General features: G+C 35.1%; 1 protein-coding gene and 1 long non-coding RNA gene across 9 annotated transcripts; both read right to left on the bottom strand.

The window, feature by feature from the left end:
• Positions 1–319: 319 nt before the first annotated feature.
• LOC110763823 (Nucleotide-sugar transporter family protein) lies at positions 320–5696 on the bottom strand. Of its 3 annotated transcripts, none has more exons than XM_021966710.2 (11): positions 5548–5696; positions 4559–4853; positions 4260–4367; positions 3407–3438; positions 3264–3314; positions 2711–2772; positions 2360–2621; positions 1617–1882; positions 1418–1512; positions 1167–1298; positions 320–682 (listed from the first exon to the last, which is right to left on the bottom strand). In XM_021966710.2, exons 2-11 carry the CDS (start codon positions 4649–4651, stop codon positions 584–586), a joined length of 1200 nt encoding a protein of 399 aa, XP_021822402.2. In that variant the 5' UTR covers positions 4652–4853; positions 5548–5696; the 3' UTR covers positions 320–583. The 3 variants fall into 3 exon arrangements, with proteins under 3 accessions (XP_021822402.2, XP_088103130.1, XP_021822394.1); XM_088247004.1 differs by having other exon boundaries at positions 5212–5664; XM_021966702.2 differs by lacking the exon at positions 320–682 and having other exon boundaries at positions 787–1298; positions 5212–5662.
• A 4763-nt stretch (positions 5697–10459) lies between these two features.
• On the bottom strand, positions 10460–13146 carry LOC148297235 (uncharacterized). Of its 6 annotated transcripts, XR_015836102.1 has the most exons (6): positions 12737–13144; positions 12539–12617; positions 12045–12200; positions 11725–11769; positions 11256–11306; positions 10460–11140 (listed from the first exon to the last, which is right to left on the bottom strand). It is a non-coding gene; the product is annotated as an uncharacterized LOC148297235 (long non-coding RNA). The 6 variants fall into 6 exon arrangements; XR_015836104.1 differs by lacking the exon at positions 11725–11769 and having other exon boundaries at positions 12737–13146; XR_015836101.1 differs by having other exon boundaries at positions 10460–11306; positions 12737–13141.
• Positions 13147–13867: the final 721 nt, after the last annotated feature.

Raw genomic sequence — 13867 nt, forward strand, 5'->3', positions numbered from 1 at the left:
GTTGCTTCAATTTTTATTATTGCATCATTTTTATTTAATGTTTCATTTTTAAGTGAAATAAAATTGTGTTTGTAGAATTTTGATTTTTATTATTATTTTAATTTGTTCAGAAAAATAAATCTCTGACGTTGATGTAGGCACGAAATTGGCCGGACAATCGAGTTTGATGATTATGGGGGAGGGACGAGAAGGGGCTCTTGTTCTTGTTGGGGTTTAGGGTTTGATAAGGATGTGAAGAGAAAAGGGTTGAGAGCACAAGAGTGGAGGAGGAAGAGGTCAATGTTGAATTTTCGGGATTGGGATTGAGAGTGAGGTGGTGAGCTGAGAAAGCACAATCACTTTGTACTTGTTATAATTGAATTATTAAAACAACAAATAAATGCAAGAGACATGAAGGTTGTTGGGAGGAGTTGTAGATGAAGTAATGCTTTCTTGTATAGGTTTTGGACTGTCGGTAACTTGCCAGACTACTTGCCTACTCCTCAATCATTCCTTGTACTTGGTGCTGGACTGGGGTGAGGAGTGTGTAGTGCTGGACTGGGGTGAGGAGTGTGTAGTTTGCCTCGTCGCAAATTGGCCTCAATCATTCCTTGTACTTGGTGGTGGACTGGGGTGAGTGTGTAGCTTGCCTCGTCGCATTAGTAGGTATGATTCTGAACTTAGACTCGACTTGCATTTTAGTCTGCACAACTCAAAAAATGAGGTAATAAATTTTAGTCTGCACAACTCAAAAAATGAGGTAGTAAGTGTGGTCTTGTTAATGTTTTAACTACCAAACCCATCACCTTCAACAAAATTTAAATTTAAATTTTTTATAAAAAAAAAAAACGTTTTTGACCCAGGATTCTACCGGACCGCCTGGACCATAAAAAGGAAAAATGCATCATTTGTCAAGACAAAAACTTGTTTTTCTTATCAAGAGCCTTGACAAGTTAATAGGGTCCTAAGCTACCATCTGCAAATTTCAACAGGCAAATCATGCATTCACTTCCTACAACTGAAAGTAATACAATATTGCCCCTGGGTTTCCGCGTTAAAATCTCTTTCCTGGAAATAATAAAGGGTCTAGAGTGCAAAAAGAATCAGCATACTCCAATCTCCAGATTTTCCTTTTCCAAACATCAATCTACACGTGAGTTCATGAATCATGCACCATGGTTGCCAACCTGCGATCGTCCAATATGAGACAGCCTTGTTGATTGAGTTAGGGGTGTCTCTTCATCGACATCGATATCAGAGGCTGATCCACTGTTGTTAGGGATAAAAATATCAGATGACTTTTTCTCCAACTTCCAATCCTGTATTGGCCAGCATGGAAAACAAGTGTTAGAACAAATATATGGGGGTTCAATGACTCCAAACATTTTATTAACACTAGACATCACAGGAAAGTAATCAGATTCTTGAGAAAATAAACCTTTGAAATTCTCTCCGGAATACTTTCAGAAGGTAGTTGAGATGCTCGAACATCCTTAACCTTTATATAGTTGTACATGACAACACCACACAATGCTGCAGGACAAATCAACTTATGGGTTAACTAAAGTTCTAAATTCAAAAGTGTACACACTGCAGTCATAAACTGATACTCCCAGTTAATATGGAAGGAGAGCTACCTATGGCATAACCAATTATGTTCAGCCTGGTAATCATAGACTCTGGAAATATAACAGTTGAAAGGGCAATCAATATCCAGTCTTTTAGAACACCAGCAACCCGGATGGTAACTGCTCCAGTTCTACCAATTACTAAGAAAATGGAGAAGTTCAACGCCAAAGCACAAAGAGCATTGGAGAAAAATATCCAGAAGTTGAACTGAATCTGTGAAACTTCCATGGAAGACTTCTCAAGTAATAACCAGGGCACAGACAGGAAGACAAAGCTGCAAAAACAAAAGAATTAATGGTGAGATGCTGATGGGATGGCACGTGTTAAATCATGCATCAATGGAAACAGTACTTGAGTAATAGAACTGTGTTAAATCACATGCATCATCAATACGGAGATGCATAACTTCATCATCATAAGGGTGAAAAAATAAAGGAAAGGTGAATTCCCATCCCATGGTATAGATGGATCATGCATACACTGATTGTAAGATCACTATGTTTCATCCACTAAATTATGAACCTCAGCATACAGATTCAGAAAATCAACTTTAAAAGAAGCAATAAATGTCATCCACCACCAAAATTAAATTCTAGAAATGAATCAATATCCTCTATTAAGATTGGTAAGGATGCCAAATGATTAAAAGAGTTACTTATTCATATTTTGTGCTCAACATATATAGTATACAGGCAGTCGCCTAAATTGCAATTCATATAACACTTCTAAGCCAAGCATCACAATATAATACCTGCATGGAGCAATATAGTATAAGCTGGTGATCGGATTTAGAGTCAAGCCCTTCTTCTGGAGAAGGACTTGTGTTAAGACCAGCCTAAGAGCCTCTGCAAAGATGCCCATAACCTGGTAAACTGTACCAACTACATTAAAATGAATCTCCCCATATGAGGAAATGACAACTCCAACACTGACCAGCACCATGTTTGAGAACACGTCGCACCTTGGTTTGTCAGTGCCACACAAAACAGCCATGATAAAAGTAGCCACTGGCACTGCAGCATGGAATGTAGGTATAAGCAGCCATTTATTTCAAAAGCATCATTATTGTAGTAAAATAGAATTCACGGGTCTCTGTGCATACTTAAAGCTTTGAGCATTTGGATGAACGCCACAGAAATATGCAAGTAAGCAGTGTTTCCAAACCTGTAATGCAGAAAAACAAAAGTTCAAAACAAAAAAAAAGTTTGAACTCTCCTGTCTTGACTCTTGATACAATCACACAAAGAAAAAATCAACAACCCTGCAATTCCTAAATGTGGGTATTGCATTTGTCCCCAAGTCTGAGGAAGTTCGACATTCTACAACGGGGAATCTAAACCGAAGTCCATGTATGACCACTTAATCAGAGATTGCTTAGAAAAATTTGTCTGCAAACAGATTGACAAAAGGAAACATGCAATCTCTAAGCATTGTACTATCTTAATATCTTCAGTGTTGAGAGGCATAAGCCTGGTTATAATCAAATCTACAAATGTTGACCACAAGCTTACAAATATATGTCAAGAACTGTTTAAGCTTTCTTCCCTGAGTTTGAACACTAACAGAAGACCAGACACATGATACCCATTCATGCCCATTGGTGATCGCATTGTTAGCAAAACCACAGCCCAAATATGTTACATTTCAGTGCTTACCAAAGACTTGATGCAAAGAAGGCACTGATTGGTATTACACAAGTTGCATATCTGCCACATGAAGAAAAGCAATTAGAAAAACAACTTGGATAAACAGAGGATTAATAAAGAGTTGGAACAAAAAAATAGCCTACATCACTTACATTTCAAATGTCATTTTGACAGGAGCTACAACCTGCACAAGATACAGAGAAATAAATAAAGATAAAAAATCACTTATGCATAAAAGATGAACAAAACAATAAAAATAAGGAGCTATTGATGCAATTTGCCACACATGCATAACAGAAACTACAAATACAAGCTACAAATTTGGTACATAATGTGGAAAAATGAACCAAGAAACAAAAGTTGCACAGCATGTGTACCTCCCCACACTTTCTGACAAACTAAATTTGCAAGTTCAAAATTGGGTTATAAAGCTCTCCAGTCAGAAAGTGTAAATATAAAAGAGACCTCCAAAATAAATCTTGTCCCACTCTGGCCATATAGGGCATCAGCTACATGCCGTGTCCCACTACAGACTAATCTAACCCACTATCTTTTTGGCACTCCCCTTCTCATTCAGATGTGGAAAATGCAAATTCAAGCATTGAACTGAATGAAGATGCATCAGTTTTGAGATAATTCGTGTATTAACTACTTGTAAGAGAAAAATAAGAGAATAACCAACAGTGGAGGTAAGAATCCTCACAGAAATAACAACACTGGCTCAGACAAGAGCTTAAGGTAACTAAAGTAGTCATAAAAAATTCAAAACCAAAATGGTTGGTGTGTGTGCGTGTGTTTTTGTGTGGTAATTGGGTAGAAGTGAACAGCGGGAAACAATTTTTCAGGGAAATGACATTCAATCATTTTGACTATTGGCTAAAAGAAAATTCAAGACAGTGGTTACCTATCTAGATGTTAAACTGGCTAGACAGAGATTTGAACACCGATGTCAAAAACAATAAATAGAAATAAAAGCATATCCAAAAGTAAAGATGTCGGTCATACCTTGAAAACACGAACAAGTAAAAATGCTACGAGTCCAGAAAATCCCATATGAATCATCGTAAGTGTTATGGGTAATGGAAAATTGAAGTATTTTGGAGACAGAACCCACTGCAAAGAAATTCATACAGAAGAACTTCAATAAAACAAATAGGGAGATTAAAGTTCCAGTTTTAGTTTAACCATACAGAGAATCATTAGCTATGTAACACATGGATGACTATTACATAGATATAAACATTCAAACCGGTAATGAGTAATGACAAGATATTCAAATGAAATACTGAGGAGGAAGGACTTACCTTGTTGTACAATATAACGCCTGACGAAAGCAGAATGTAGATGAACAGGTAGAAATAAGTCAGTACCAGCGGTTTGCTGATCATCTTGGACATTTCCTTCTATCAAAAGACCTAATGTTATCAAATCTGGCTTTAGACCATCTTATGCAATATTTCTCGCACACCAAACTGCAAACCGCAGATGTTATGCGGCCCTAAACCCAGAAGAAGACCTCATGCACTTAATTATAAATTTGTGTCAGGATCAAATCTTGCAATGGCTGCTCCGATTCAGATATCTAGAATGCTTTAAAACCTGAAAGTGAAGGCTCAGTGAGCAGAACATACTGCAACAGCATAACCTTAACCAAACATGAAGGAAAGCATAAGACATTTCTTTATTAAAATAAATAATAGGAAACAGTACAAAATCAGCATTGAAAGTGAAGCTGCAACCAAAATGGGCAAATGGGCAAACAAAACCATTATTAGTAACAAGCATCGAACAAGGAACCACGCAATAGTTTCTTCAATAACTATCAAGACCAACATTTCCAAATTAAACAACAAAAAGGGTAGATCTATAGGAACCAAACAACCAAGTGAGAAAAACCCAAATCAGGTTCTGATCTAACACACAAAACCCATGTCTATTTCAAGAGGAACCAACTTACCCAAGAGTCAAAATCAACTAAATCTGAACAAGCTCGCTTAATTTCAGAGATCGACCCACTTGGAAAACAGGCAGAAACAGACACAGAGAAAGAGCGAAAGAGAGAAACAGAGAGAGAGATGGGATCAGGAGAAAAAATCACTGTGGAAATAGTAGAGAGCAGTGGTTGGGAAATGACAACAATAAATAAGCCTGGGAAAGCTAAGATGATTGTGGGGTTATCGATGAATCAGAGAAACTGAGAACGTGTGGTTGCCTGAATAAGAAGAAAGAAAATTACTAGAAACCAAGTAAAGAAGCAAGCAAACAACAGAGGGCCCTTCTTCCCTTCTCGTACCTCTCTCTGTATAAGCGAAAGAGAATCCAACAGTAGCTTTGGCCGAAGGACCGGAGCGTTATGGCACTGTCTCTGTTGGTGACTTACTGGCTTTGTTTACTTTGCTAGGGACTGAATGAATCTACACGTTTTTATTATCTATTTCTAGAAGGAAACCCCTCGGTTTTGTTTTCTCCACTATTTTACCGGACGTCTAATTATCACCTAATTAATTTGAGTGAATTTATGAGGCCTCCACCACTAGAAATTATAACACGTTCACGCGATCGTACTCTAATACCATATTATAGTTACTTTTCATTACTTATAACCCATTGAATTTTTTGCATTTATACATATATATGTGTCCTAAACTCTCAAATTCGAATTCTATAAGTTATGAGTTCAAATCTCATAGATGACTCCAAAAATATACCCTTTTCATATATTGGTCCCAAAGGCTAGGTGGCTGCTATGCTCAAAATAATACCACATGTTTTATCACAAGAAGGTGAGATATGTATGTGAATGGATGAGATTTTCCCCCACTCTTGCCTTACTAGGAAGTGTGAGGACCTTGGGACCTTGTAACTTTGCTGCCACTCAATGCCAACTATGGTAAGAAATATAATCATAAACACATCTTTAACTCAATGTGTGCAATGGTAATATTAAATTACACCATGGTTAAAAGGCAGTGAGTAAAATTATTTTCCATCTCATTTCCTCACCTTCCCAATTTCAGTACTAGGATATGCATAAAGCCATTTCTGATATGGGCACCTTCTATAGTGCACCAGGTGCACCCATGCACCATTTGTCCTTTATGACGCTCCTAGATTTTTTTAAAAATTGGTTACCGGTTATACAAGTTATCAAGTTTCCACTTTTTGAAAATGCAATTGCATAAGGGTCATGCAATTATGCCCTTCATGTTTGGCAATTGGCATATGATAGGATAGTGATTTACAGTAGTTTGGATATGAGAGTACCTACCGGTTATACAAGTTATCAAGTTTCCACTTTTTGAAAATGCAATTGCATAAGGGTCATGCAATTATGCCCTTCTTGTTTGGCAATTGGCATATGATAGGATAGTGATTTACAGTAGTTTGGATATGAGAGTACCCTAACATTGTAAGAGGATCCTAAAACTTATAAGCTACAAAATTTGGGTAGCGGTTTACAAGTTTTTGAACCATGATTACAACATTAGGGTTCACCTAATCCATAATGTTGTAAATACTCATTTACAAGGATTAAGGATGCATTTTACAATCAAATGGAACATAACTGTCCAAAACCGAGTAAAACAATACCTTAATATAGTAAAAGTTTTTGTTTACACGTATAAGAACTCAATTTACTTTCCTAATGTCCCTAGTTACCTTAATATTGTACTAGACGTCCTTCTCTTTGTAAATTACGATATTACAAGATTAAGGATATGTTTTACAATGTTCTGGAACATAACTATCCATAAAAGAGTAATACAAGACCTTAGTATTGTAAACATCCGAGTTTACAAGTATAAGGACCCAATTTACCATCCGAATGTTCCCATTTACCCTAATATTGTACTACATGTCTTTATCTTTGTAAATTTCGATATTACAAGATTAATGATGCATTTTACAATCACATGGAACATAATTGTCCAAAACCGAGTAAAACAAGACCTTAATATAGTAAACATTTGTGTTTACACATATAATGACTCAATTTACTTTCCTAATGTCGCTAGTTACCTTAATATTTTACTAGACGTCCTTCTCTTTGTAAATTACGATGTTACAAGATTAAGGATGGGTTTTACAATGCTCTAGAACATAACTATCCATAAAAGAGTAATACAAGACCTTAGTATTGTAAACATCCAAGTTTACAAGTATAAGGACCCAATTTACCATATGAATGTTCCCATTTACCCTACTATTGTACTGCATGTCTTTATCTTTGTAAATTACGATATTACAAGATTAAGGATGCATTTTACAATCATATGGAACATAACTATCCAAAACCGAGTAAAACAAGACCTTAATATAGTAAATGTTTGTGTTTACACATATAAGGACTCAATTTACTTTCCTAATGTCCCTAGTTACCTTAATATTGTACTAGACGTCCTTCTCTTTGTAAATTACCATATTACAAGATTAAGGATGGGTTTTACAATGTTCTGGAACATAACTATCTATTAAAAGAGTAATACAAGACCTTAGTATTGTAAACATCCGTCTTTATCTTTGTAAATTTCGATATTACAAGATTAAGGATGCATTTTACAATCACATGGAACATAACTGTCCAAAACTGAGTAAACCAAGACCTTAATATAGTAAACATTTGGTTTACACGTATAAGGACTCAATTTACTTTCCTAATGTCGCTAGTTACCTTAATATTGTACTAGACGTCCTTCTCTTTGTAAATTACGATGTTACAAGATTAAGGATGGGTTTTACAATGCTCTAGAACATAACTATCCATAAAAGAGTAATACAAGACCTTAGTATTGTAAACATCCGAGTTTACAAGTATAAGGACCCAATTTACCATCTGAATGTTCCCATTTACCCTAATATTGTACTACATGTCTTTATCTTTGTAAATTACAATATTACAAGATTAAGGATGCATTTTACAATCATATGGAACATAACTGTCCAAAACTGAGTAAAAAAAGACCTTAATATAGTAAACGTTTGTGTTTACACGTATAAGAACCCAATTTACTTTTCTAATGTCCCTAGTTACCTTAATATTGTACTAGACGTCCTTCTCTTTGTAAATTAACATATTACAAGATTAAGGATGGGTTTTACAATGTTCTGGAACATAACTATCCATAAAAGAGTAATACAATACCTTAGTATTGTAAACATCCGAGTTTACAAGTATAAGGACCCAATTTACCATCCGAATGTTCCCATTTACCCTAATATTGTACTACATGTCTTTATCTTTGTAAATTACGATATTACAAGATTAAGGATGCATTTTACAATCATATGGAACATAACTGTCCTAAACAGAGTAATACGATACCTTAATAATGTAAACATTTGTGTTTACACGTATAAGGACCCAATTTACTTTCCTAATGTCCCTAGTTACCTTAAAATTGTACTAGATGTCTTTATCCTTGTAAATTACGATATTACAAGATTACGGATGGGTTTTACAATTCTATGGAACACAGCTGTCCAAAACAGAGTAATATGAGACCTTAATATTGTAAACATCCGTGTTTACAAGTATAGGGACCTAATTTAACTTCCGAATGTTCCACTTTACCTTAATATTGTACTACATGTCCTTTTTTTGTAAATTACGATATGACACGATTAAGAATTGATTTTATAATATAATGGAACACAAATGTCCAACAGTGTAATACAAGTCCTTCCTATTGTAATATCTTAAATGGGAAGTGAAATCCTGTGGAAAACGAAGCCAAACGTTAAGAAAATAGGCATGCATGCACGTTTGCAATTTCAAACAAACAGTTTGTCAATTGCATTATACTTGTTCAATTTCGAACTCACTGTTTGTCAATTGCATTATGTTTATTCAATTTCCAACGCATTGTTTGTCAATTGAGTTATTTCCTTTTCCTCCTAGGCGACCCAATCTATCAGTGCCCTTTCCATCTTATGGTCACTTCCTTTCAAATTAACTCATTCAATCCATTCACATACAACAATACACGATCATATTTGACATCATTATATAATACGTTTATAGCATCAAACAAGTTACATAAGCTTTGGGGTTACAAAACTATTTCGAAAGGGAATTGAAATCCTGTGGAAAACCAAGCCAAAAGGGTTGAAAAAAGGCATGCGTGCACGTTTGAAATTTCAAACTTACGGTTTGTCAATTGCATTCTTTTTGTTCAATTACAAACTAACTGTTTGTCAATTGTATTATTTTTGTTCAATTTCCAACTCACTGTTTGTCAATTACATTATGCTTGTTCAATTTCCAACTCACTGTTTGTCAATTGCATTATGCTTGTTCAGCAAATCAAAAACCCATTTACTTCTGCTTAGTTTCTTCCTGTGCTGCATTAATTTCTGCTTAGTTTTTCTGGTTTTCTTTTCATAACATAATTACTTGATTTCATAGAGGGAAAATTACCCATAGAAATAGCTGGTTTTCTTTGAGCAGATCAATATAGCAAAATGTTATATTGCTGGTCTTTGGGAACTCAAGTGTGGACAAGGATAATAAAACTATTAATTTTACCTTTGCAATGGCCACTTAAATACGTTTCAGCAACATCAACTCGTTTCCACTGGTTTTTTGTGAACCATGCAAAATGCCCAGCCACCGAGATTTAAGATCTTCTCAATTCATCTCCAGAATCAAGCGATTCACATGTAGGGGAAGAGAGGGAGAGATGAAAGAGAGAGTGCCTTTGGTGGGATTCCCTCAGCAGCAATTCACGATCTTCCCTTCTCCCTTTCTGTCGTTCTATTTTTCTTTTCTTGTTTTCTTTTACTTTTTCTATTTAATTTTTATTTTATTCACTTTTACCTACACCAACCCTTTTAACGGGTTACCAGCATTCAATGGTGTGGATTTAACCCTCATCTCCACTTACTCATCCAATGGCTGATATTTTGGGCGCTTGGATACACCACGCCCATTGTAGAATTTTCCTATAAGTTCAATAGGTGTCACAGCCTTTGCACGATTGGAATGCAAATGAGAATTCTTTGTTTGTCAATTGCAAAACTAAAATACAAATGGCACTATCTGTTTGTCAATGGCATTGACAAATCACATAAAGTATTTACATTCTCAAAATTAAAAAGGCTGCCAATAACATAAAGAAAACAAATCAATAGTTTTTATAATTATATTTATATTTCTCATAACCATGAGTTTAATGAAATATCCTACTAAGTACACATAATGGGAATGGATAACTTGTCCATCAAAAGCAATACATTAAAATTAAATGCCAAGTATTTCAGGCAAAAAAATAAAACAAACTAAATGCCAAGTACAAGAAGAAAGAAAAAAAAAAACTAAACTACAATCAAGATCTGAAGCCTAAATAACAACAGTAGAAATAGAGCAAAACAATTGAACTACAATCTACTACACTCCCATCTTCAATTCAGCCCATGCCTTACATCACCAAGCTCATACAAAATTCCTTTATATTGCTACATCACAGCCACGTCATGTTGGCAATTGACAAATAGGCGCTATGTAATTGCCATTCTAATTTGTGAAAGCCAATCGTCTGAATGGTGATTGCCAAACGACCTCTGTCATTTCATTTTTCTTATCTTCCATGATTTAAGTACCTAAAAGTAAAAACAACAGAATTTTTGTGCTTTTAACCATTCTAATCGCATATATGAAAAACTAAACAAAATGTCGACAACAATTAAACACATCCTACTCCTAATAAACAATCCAAGAAATCGTATTCTTCCCAGGAATTTGTGTATTTCTTATGCAACCACCTTGACATGACACTCACTCAAACTACTATTCACCCAATTCATAACCAAATAAAACACACACCGCCAACTCATAAGCCACAAAATATATGAATCGTCGAATTATTCTGCCTCTGTGACTCCTTGTACTGTCAAATGTTTCAAGAAAAAATACAAATGAGAAGAAAACAAAAAAGGGAATCACAGCATAACTTCACAAAAAAATTTGTAGCATTATATGTATCTTGCTAGTGAAGTCCTCACCTTCACGAGTTGAATAAAATGAGATTAGTAAAATGAAGATAGCTACTCCCGCTACAAAATAAGAGGAAATAAATTATATAGCGATATTTTACTATACATTGAACGAACCAGAAAGCAAATCAAAACACTCATGATGAAAAAGGGCTCGCGGGAACCAATGGACAAGGGAAACACAAAGTGCAGATTCATCTCCACGTCTCTATGTTCCCAAACAACTAGCAAGGATAGGACCTCCAACTTTGGGTGATAGCATAAGTCACCAAGACAAAATCAGCCATATAGCAATTACTAGCATGCTGACTTAATTCTTCAAATATCTATGCAACTAAGCCTACTAGACTGAATCAAATATTTGTGTATTTCCAGTTGATCACGAAACAACATTGCATCGACATGTTACTTTTTTGACTTTTTTCACAGCAACGTCATTCGTATGCAATCATATTTAAAGAAATGTTAGAACACCCACCAACAACATAGTCTTCAACATCCATACCAAAATTTGAATTGTTCACTGAAAAATCAGAACTAATTCAGATTAGAAACTAAATATATTACTCTACAATTTAGACTAAATTATCTGAAGCACAAAAATAATACATTATAAGAAGTCATAGATTTCATGGGTTGTAATGGACACCAATTTGCTCCATTGTCGTGGAGGACAATAAATGTCTCAATCCTATCTCAAGTTCTAGATCATTATTTTAACATTGAGATCTCAAGTAAACAGAGTACATAAAATTCCAAGTTATCAAACACAATACACACAGTTTACAAAATAGAAACCTGCAATATCTCTTCAAGGTTGAAATGGATGCTCCATCGTCTAGCATCTTCCTTCAAGAACCCAATGCTTTTGGTTTGAACAATATGCAGTCTCAAGGCCATCAATTTAAAGTCTCATATCATTATCAAGAATGAACAACTCTCAAGCTTCCAACCCTCAAATTCAAATAATTAAAAAAGTAAGAAAGTAGCAATGATATCTCTGAGAGGGAGAAAGGGGAGAGAAAAATTCGAAAGAGAAAAAAAAAAGAATTATAATTTCAAAAAATTACCAAATTCCTATATAAATCCAAAATATTACCAAAAATAATAATAATAATAATAAGGACTTGCGATTCAATACCCAAATCATTAAACCCTAAATTAAAATAGGACATATAAATCATTTTGTTAGAAAGCCTAGACCATAATTCAAAGTTGAAATACTTTCTGCTCTGATGTGAATCATCTAAATTACACAATTAGAAAGATAGGGAGAAAATTAGAGTTCTTACCTGCCATAGAGAGGTTGAGAGAAAGCCAGCCACGGAGATCCAGATGAGAGTGAGACAAAGAAATCATAACTGTGAAAACCTAAAAAAACAAAACAAAGAAAAACCAGCGATGAAGCAGCAGCAACAAGGAAGATACCCAGACCCAAAGCCCTAGAAAGGAGAATGAAATAAAAAAGGAGAAGAAGGAGCATGACCTACCTGAGAGGAGAGGAGATGTGATCGCCGGCATCGTCTCGTCGTCACAGAAGGAGGAGAAGAGCTATTGTAGAAGGAATAGAACTCGAAGATAAAGAAATGAGAAACCCAACCCAAAGTTGACTTGAAATGTCTCTGAATGAGAGAGCAAGTATTTTTGTATTTTTTTTATTATTTTACCTACAGCAACCAATTTAACCGGTAACCAACAATCAACGCTTTGGATTACCCCACATGCCCCAATTACTCATCCAAAGGTCTATAATAAGTGGCGCATCAGTGCGCCAGGTGCACTGTAGAATTTTCCTTCTGATATACCTAATAGCTGTCTTCAAGTTGTCAAGGTGGATGGGTAGAGCTTAGAGCCTGGACTACTAGACCCTCCTTGTATATTATATTGGGTTGTGGACTTTCCTTTGTCCAGGAAATAATAGTAGGTAGAATTGTTGTCAATGCATATTAATTTATTTTTGGTGTTTAGAAGTAGATGGGATCCGCTAACTTCTTAGATTTAAAGCTTGGTAAAGGAATTTTTTTTTTTTCTTTTTTTGTCTAAGCGTGTTTCTTGTTTGGGGTTCTTCCCCCCTATTTCATAAAAAAAAAATGTCTACATTGAAGGTAAAAGATGGATTACTCATGAAGAAAACTCGTCCCATCTAATCCCCAAAAAAATGAAAATCTTTTCACTTTTGCCTACATTTCCTCCTTTAACATACCTTAATTTAGTAACTTATCTAATTCAATCCTAGGCACTAAACTAGTCCAAAATGCAAAAACATACTAGGTCATTTGGATCTTCCATTACCTTAAAAAAAAGAAAAATTGGAAATTACAATTTGCTTTTCATCTCGGTCTATCAGAAGCTTTGACATGAATGAGTCGAACCAATTCGATGGCTCCATGAAGAATATAGTGCAATATTGATACTGCCAAAAAAAGCTCTTGGAATTTGTTGGGAGATCCAACAAAAGTGATGGGCAAGGTGGTGGATTGCATGAGGAAGGCGTGGAATTTTCTATGAACAAAATTAATGGTCATCAAGAGGATAGGATTTTTGGATTTTGGTTCGGACCACAAATATTAAATAAAGTTAACATCAAACAACAAAATTGATATTGGAATCATCCCTCAGAC

The sequence above is a fragment of the Prunus avium genome, chromosome 1 (assembly GCF_965620075.1).
Source record: "Prunus avium chromosome 1, drPruAviu1.hap1.1, whole genome shotgun sequence".
Classification (NCBI taxonomy): Eukaryota; Viridiplantae; Streptophyta; class Magnoliopsida; order Rosales; family Rosaceae; genus Prunus; species Prunus avium.

Excerpts from the sequence above, each read along its gene's own strand:
- LOC110763823 (XM_021966710.2), bottom strand. The coding sequence starts at position 4,651 with ATGTCCAAGATGATCAGCAAACCGCTGGTACTGACTTATTTCTACCTG. Across the intron at positions 1,513-1,616 it reads CATAATTGGTTATGCCATAG|CATTGTGTGGTGTTGTCATG; the intron begins GTAGCTCTCCTT and ends TTTGTCCTGCAG. Across the intron at positions 683-1,166 it reads CTCATATTGGACGATCGCAG|ACTAAAATGCAAGTCGAGTC; the intron begins GTTGGCAACCAT and ends TGAGTTGTGCAG.